Source organism: Salmo salar, unplaced genomic scaffold (assembly GCF_965601325.2).
Source record: "Salmo salar unplaced genomic scaffold, fSalSal1 ptg000245l, whole genome shotgun sequence".
Taxonomy (NCBI): domain Eukaryota; kingdom Metazoa; phylum Chordata; class Actinopteri; order Salmoniformes; family Salmonidae; genus Salmo; species Salmo salar.
In genome coordinates, this window is record NW_027675337.1 from 302501 (window position 1) to 310042 (window position 7542).

A 7542-nucleotide genomic window follows, 5' to 3' on the forward strand; every position below is an offset into this window, starting at 1 on the left:
CAGGGTCAGTAGTGTGATTGGTCCAGTGTAATAGTACAGGGTCAGTGTGTGATTGGTCCGTGTAATAGTACAGGGTCAGTAGTGTGATTGGTCCAGTGTAATAGTACAGGGTCAGTAGTGTGATTGGTCCAGTCTAATAGTACAGGGTCAGTAGTGTGATTGGTCCAGTGTAATAGTACAGGGTCAGTAGTGTGATTGGTCCAGTGTAATAGTACAGGGTCAGTAGTGTGATTGGTCCAGTGTAATAGTACAGGGTCAGTAGTGTGATTGGTCCAGTGTAATAGTACAGGGTCAGTAGTGTGATTGGTCCAGTGTAATAGTACAGGGTCAGTAGTGTGATTGGTCCAGTGTAATAGTACAGGGTCAGTAGTGTGATTGGTCCAGTGTAATAGTACAGGGTCAGTAGTGTGATTGGTCCAGTGTAATAGTACAGGGTCAGTAGTGTGATTGGTCCAGTGTAATAGTACAGGGTCAGTAGTGTGATTGGTCCAGTGTAATAGTACAGGGTCAGTAGTGTGATTGGTCCAGTGTAATAGTACAGGGTCAGTAGTGTGATTGGTCCAGTGTAATAGTACAGGGTCAGTAGTGTGATTGGTCCAGTGTAATAGTACAGGGTCAGTAGTGTGATTGGTCCAGTGTAATAGTACAGGGTCAGTAGTGTGATTGGTCCAGTGTAATAGTACAGGGTCAGTAGTGTGATTGGTCCAGTGTAATAGTACAGGGTCAGTAGTGTGATTGGTCCAGTGTAATAGTACAGGGTCAGTAGTGTGATTGGTCCAGTGTAATAGTACAGGGTCAGTAGTGTGATTGGTCCAGTGTAATAGTACAGGGTCAGTAGTGTGATTGGTCCAGTGTAATAGTACAGGGTCAGTAGTGTGATTGGTCCAGTGTAATAGTACAGGGTCAGTAGTGTGATTGGTCCAGTGTAATAGTACAGGGTCAGTAGTGTGATTGGTCCAGTGTAATAGTACAGGGTCAGTAGTGTGATTGGTCCAGTGTAATAGTACAGGGTCAGTAGTGTGATTGGTCCAGTGTAATAGTACAGGGTCAGTAGTGTGATTGGTCCAGTGTAATAGTACAGGGTCAGTAGTGTGATTGGTCCAGTGTAATAGTACAGGGTCAGTAGTGTGATTGGTCCAGTGTAATAGTACAGGGTCAGTAGTGTGATTGGTCCAGTGTAATAGTACAGGGTCAGTAGTGTGATTGGTCCAGTGTAATAGTACAGGGTCAGTAGTGTGATTGGTCCAGTGTAATAGTACAGGGTCAGTAGTGTGATTGGTCCAGTGTAATAGTACAGGGTCAGTAGTGTGATTGGTCCAGTGTAATAGTACAGGGTCAGTAGTGTGATTGGTCCAGTGTAATAGTACAGGGTCAGTAGTGTGATTGGTCCAGTGTAATAGTACAGGGTCAGTAGTGTGATTGGTCCAGTGTAATAGTACAGGGTCAGTAGTGTGATTGGTCCAGTGTAATAGTACAGGGTCAGTAGTGTGATTGGTCCAGTGTAATAGTACAGGGTCAGTAGTGTGATTGGTCCAGTGTAATAGTACAGGGTCAGTAGTGTGATTGGTCCAGTGTAATAGTACAGGGTCAGTAGTGTGATTGGTCCAGTGTAATAGTACAGGGTCAGTAGTGTGATTGGTCCAGTGTAATAGTACAGGGTCAGTAGTGTGATTGGTCCAGTGTAATAGTACAGGGTCAGTAGTGTGATTGGTCCAGTGTAATAGTACAGGGTCAGTAGTGTGATTGGTCCAGTGTAATAGTACAGGGTCAGTAGTGTGATTGGTCCAGTGTAATAGTACAGGGTCAGTAGTGTGATTGGTCCAGTGTAATAGTACAGGGTCAGTAGTGTGATTGGTCCAGTGTAATAGTACAGGGTCAGTAGTGTGATTGGTCCAGTGTAATAGTACAGGGTCAGTAGTGTGATTGGTCCAGTGTAATAGTACAGGGTCAGTAGTGTGATTGGTCCGGTGTAATAGTACAGGGTCAGTAGTGTGATTGGTCCAGTGTAATAGTACAGGGTCAGTAGTGTGATTGGTCCAGTGTAATAGTACAGGGTCAGTAGTGTGATTGGTCCAGTGTAATAGTACAGGGTCAGTAGTGTGATTGGTCCAGTGTAATAGTACAGGGTCAGTAGTGTGATTGGTCCAGTGTAATAGTACAGGGTCAGTAGTGTGATTGGTCCAGTGTAATAGTACAGGGTCGGCGTTTGTGGTCGGCTAGTGAGAGACTGGGCAGCAGGACTGGACAGGATGCCAACCTTACTGTCAGGTGGTTGTAGGTCCATGTGGCTGTAGGCACCTTGTATTGTGACGGGCAAAATACACAAGGTCTGATCCCGTCCTCTCCTCTCCCCTCCCCACTGTCCTCTTCCCTCTCCCCTCCCCCACTGTCCTCTCCCCTCTCCCCTCCCCACTGTCCTCTCCCCTCCCCACTGTCCTCTCCCCTCTCCCCTCCCCACTGTCCTCTCCCCTCCCCACTGTCCTCTCCCCTCCCCACTGTCCTCTCCCCTCCCCACTGTCCTCTTCCCTCCCCACTGTCCTCTCCCCTCTCCACTGTCCTCTCCCCTCTCCCCTCCCCACTGTCCTCTCCCCTCCCCACTGTCCTCTCCCCTCTCCCCTCCCCACTGTCCTCTCCCCTCCCCACTGTCCTCTCCCCTCTCCCCTCCCCACTGTCCTCTCCCCTCTCCCCTCCCCACTGTCCTCTCCCCTCCCCTCTCCCCTCCCCTCTCCCCTCCCCCCTGTCCTCTCCCCTCCCCACTGTCCTCTCCCCTCCCCACTGTCCTCTCCCCTCTCCTCTCCCCTCCCCACTGTCCTCTCCCCTCTCCCCTCCCCACTGTCCTCTTCCCTCCCCACTGTCCTCTCCCCTCTCCACTGTCCTCTCCCCTCTCCCCTCCCCACTGTCCTCTCCCCTCCCCACTGTCCTCTCCCCTCCCCACTGTCCTCTCCCCTCTCCCCTCCCCACTGTCCTCTCCCCTCCCCACTGTCCTCTCCCCTCTCCCCTCCCCACTGTCCTCTCCCCTCCCCTCTCCCCTCCCCTCTCCCCTCCCCCCTGTCCTCTCCCCTCCCCACTGTCCTCTCCCCTCCCCACTGTCCTCTCCCCTCTCCTCTCCCCTCCCCACTGTCCTCTCCCCTCTCCCCTCCCCACTGTCCTCTCCCCTCCCCCCTGTCCTCTCCCCTCCCCACTGTCCTCTCCCCTCTCCCCTCCCCACTGTCCTCTCCCCTCCCCTCTCCCCTCCCCCCTGTCCTCTCCCCTCCCCCCTGTCCTCTCCCCTCCCCACTGTCCTCTCCCCTCTCCTCTCCCCTCCCCACTGTCCTCTCCCCTCTCCCCTCCCCCCTGTCCTCTCCCCTCCCCACTGTCCTCTCCCCTCTCCCCTCCCCACTGTCCTCTCCCCTCTCCCCTCCCCACTGTCCTCTCCCCTCTCCCCTCCCCACTGTCCTCTCCCCTCTCCCCTCCCCACTGTCCTCTCCCCTCCCCACTGTCCTCTCCCCTCCCCCCTGTCCTCCCCTCTCCTCTCCCCTCCCCCCTGTCCTCCCCTCTCCCCTCCCCCACTGTCCTCTCCCCTCTCCCCTCCCCACTGTCCTCTCCCCTCCCCACTGTCCTACTCCTCTCCCCTACTCCTCTCCCCTCCCCCCTGTCCTCTCCCCTCCCCCCTGTCCTCTCCCCTCCCCCCTGTCCTCCCTCCCTCCTCTCCCCCCCCCCCCCCCCCCCCCGCTCCAGGTTGGAGGTCCAGGCTGATGTTCAGAAGGAGAGGTGTAGCCTGAGTGGAGAGTCGGCCACCTTCAGCTTGGGGACAGTCAGTGACAACGCCAGCACCAAAGCGATGGCAGGATCCATTCTCAACTACAGGTCAGGGCAAAGTCTTTTACAGATGTGAACATTTCTGTTAAATGAGATCTCCACGGAGGACTTGTTGCGTCTCACCCTGTTAAAGGTGTGTTCCACTTGACTCTTCCTTTCTGTCTCGTGGTGTTTTGTCTCCCGTGTAGAGACGGGACCAGTATGGAGGTCCAGGTGGACATAGAGCCTTGCAAGTCTGGTGGTCAACTACACTACCACTCTGGTATCAGCAGTACGGATGATGGGAGAGACGCTGGGCGCTGTAGCTGGTCCTGCCCTTCTGGATGCCCCTCAGAGGGCCAGGATGGCACCACCTCCTCCTCCTCTTCCTCGGGGAAGAGGAGTAAAAGCAAGCTGAAGAAGGGAGGAGGCTCTAAGACCCAGGAGACGAGGGAGGAGATGGACGCTGGTCTCCTGGAGCAGCAGAGCGCCAACTCCTCAGAGTTTGACTCTCCCTCCCTCAGCGGATCTCTACCCTCCGTGGCCGACTCTCACTCGTCCCGCTTGTCCGGGTCCAGCGGCGGCTCTGACCCGGACGTGATGAAGGCGTCCTGTAGCTGCAGCCATGGATCCTCCTCTGACTACCACACCCGCTTCGCCACAGTCAGCCCTCTTCCTGAAGTAGAGGGAGACCGGCTGGAGACGTTACCCTCCCATCCTCACTCCCCCGGCGGTCCCTCACCCTGTCCGGAGGTGTCCGTCTCCCCTCTGGGTCTGATAGCTGAGGAAAACATCAACCAGGTGTGTCCTGCGAAGGCCCAATGTGACTGTACTACTGGAAGGGCCATTCCCATTGGACAGTTGCTGAAGGAGACCAATAGGAACCGGCAGGCCTGTCCCTCCAGCCTGCTCCACAACTCCTGTATTCAGACTGACATCTGAGACCTAAAAACAGCCCTTTTTGGTTTCACAGAATACTATTTGTTTTTCTTTCTTCCAGAAGACAAAAGCTTTGAATGGACGTTTCTGTGGTCAGAAGTGTAGAAATGAAATGAAGCGTTTAAACCTCAGCTCAGTCAGTCGACTTGTTTTCTATAACAGCAAGGTGAAGGCTGTTGTTTCCTGTCATGTGATCCCCCTCTGGCCTCTCTGGCCTCTGACCTCTCTGGCCTCTGACCTCTCTGGCCTCTGACCTCTCTGGCCTCTGACCTCTGACCTCTCTGGCCTCTCTGGCCTCCGGGCCCCTGACCTCCGGGCCCCTGACCTCCGGGCCCCTGACCTCCGGGCCCCTGACCTCCGGGCCCCTGACCTCTCTGGCCTCTGGGCCTTTGGCCTCCGGGCCCCTGACCTCCGGGCCCCTGACCTCCGGGGCCCCTGACCTCTCTGGCCTCTGGGCCTTTGGCCTCCGGGCCCCTGACCTCCGGGCCCCTGACCTCTCTGGCCTCTGGGCCTTTGGCCTCCGGGCCCCTGGCCTCCGGGCCTCTGACCTCTCGGGACCCGGGCCTCCAGGCCCCTGGCCTCCGGGCAGACTGTCAGTCAAGCTGGGGATCAAGACGTATCGTTCAGGAACCTTCAAGCTCTCAAAACGCAAAGTTTAACTTTAATATCAACCAGGCAATACTATCCTTACTGTTCTTTTTAGTATTAAAATGAGTTTATAATTAGGCCACTTCTGTTAAGTGATGATTTGTACTTTATTATAATTCGATACTAGCCCGCTGGAAGGAATTTAAAAGCCTGGTAGTAGTCTATCTACGGCTAGCTGAGAGGGACAAAGTACTGGAGCAGAGTACTGTTGCTAGGTAGAAGTAGAGCTGGGTCTCTGGAAGATGGATGAATCACGCTGAGGGTTAATTATAATAGCCACAACCCACCAATGAGAGAGTCACTTCCTTGAAATGGTTTAACAAATATTTTTCAACCGGCAATAAAATAAAATAGTTTTTTTTCTTTGTTATTTTTTCATGCTGAAGCAGCTTTCACCTCACATAATAAGATAACTTTCATATCTGTTATAACCAGTGGTTTATATAAACACTAGATGACTGACAGGGGGCGCTGTGTTGAAGCCACCGGGCCTCCATCTTGGCTCTCCCCTCTCCGTTGTAAATAATGTTTTGGAAGCTAAAGAAATGCATTTATTAATTGGTTTTAACAATACGTATTCCATTACAGACACCTTAATGCGAACTTTTACATTATATTATGTGAGCTAAACATACAAATAATTTTTTTTTTTCAAAATAACATTTTCCCTTTTTAGAGTAATGTAACTGTCCCCACTACAACAAAAAATACTTAAATACATGTAATGTTGTTCTTGAAACGTTTGATTGAAATACTGTAGAATTCCATTCATTCCTCTGGAGGCCTGTTCCTAATGGGGAGAAACAAAATGGCCGACCGGTTGCTTCAAAACGTCTCAATGGCCAATACATAACATCAGCAATCCAGGGTTTATATACATTGGTTATTACTCCATTGTGCCTTTTTGAAAAGACAATTGTCTGCATCTCTCCCCATGTCTTCTAGACTTTAAAAACCTCCTAAAACAACAGATTTCAGATGGTCTCTCTCTCTGACCATGTCAGGAGAGATACCGGACGAGTAGGGCTTCATAATACTGTGGTAGACTTACACGCCTTCGTTCAATTGCCTACCAAAGACAGCACTCAGGCTCTCGAGAACTCTTGTTCCTGGTAACCCTTGACGACGTCTGTTTGCCATCCCCCAGACTGCACCTGGCTGCAGCATTTCTACACCATGTGGTAAAATGTCAAAGACAGGAATATATATATATATATATACACAGACTGCTTTTGTTTGTTTGTTGTTGTCCAATACGCTTTACAAATGCTACGCCAATAACGGGAGGCCAGAGTCTGCCTCCGCACCTGTTGTTAACCAGACTTGTTACGTAAATGTACTGCAATGCTCAGAGTGTATGAATGGGGATATCATCAGCTTAGGTTCCCCTCCCCCCTCTATTCCTGTCTTGTGTCCCTAATGGCAGCCTATTCCCCGACACAGTGCACAGGTAGTGTACTATATAGAGAATAGTGTGCCGTCAGGGCCGCATGGCATCTGTTCCGTGTCTCCCGCCGGTCTATGAAGACGTGTCGCTCTAATGATGACGTCTCTGGACTGATTTTAAATGCTGCTGCCTCTCCTCCCCTCACACACACACACGCTGTTTTGGGTTTATTTACTGTTGTTTAAGTCCATTTCCTGTTTAATGCTCTGCCCTGTCCATTTCCTGTTGTTTTCATTCTCTGCCCTGTCCATTTCCTGTCCTATACTTTAAACACTAGTGCCAGGTAGATTTTCTAATTTGTGCAGAATGACATTATCCTTGTCCCCAGATCTGTTTTGATGTGGTAATGACCAAAGGAGTTGGAAAGACGACACAAAACAGATCTGGGGACCAGGCTAGAATGACATTTAAAGGTATCTGTATATTAGTTTGCTAATTTCCCTTTTACAATGTGTGTAAAATGCATATCTAAAAAAAATAAATACATCTTACCTTTTCCTAGTCGTTCTCCTCCCTAAAGGTTGTTGTTAATGGTGGAGACAGAATGAAACACTGTGTTTTAGAGGCTTGGAGAAGGAAAGTAAATGACAGTACAGTGAGATGGAAACGCTGATCCAGTTTTTAATGAATCACAGACCAGCGTGTGAGTCTTGACGAGATTCTACTAAGATAATAACGTGGAATTGTTTTAAGAGGGTCATACCAGGGATCATTTAGAATTATATTACCCC

The 7542-nt window shown here is 51.1% G+C and overlaps 1 protein-coding gene across 1 annotated transcript in view; it reads left to right on the forward strand.

Moving 5' to 3' along the window:
- Nucleotides 1-7308, forward strand: part of LOC123740272 (E3 ubiquitin-protein ligase RNF19A) — a 41795-nt gene extending 34487 nt beyond the window's left edge. The window contains exons 8-9 of the mRNA XM_045714120.2: nucleotides 3718-3846; nucleotides 3987-7308. Of these exons, the coding sequence (XP_045570076.2) occupies nucleotides 3718-3846; nucleotides 3987-4719 (862 nt within the window). The 3' untranslated portion in view covers nucleotides 4720-7308. The remainder of the gene's footprint in view (nucleotides 1-3717; nucleotides 3847-3986) is intronic.
- The last annotated feature ends 234 nt before the right edge of the window (nucleotides 7309-7542 follow it).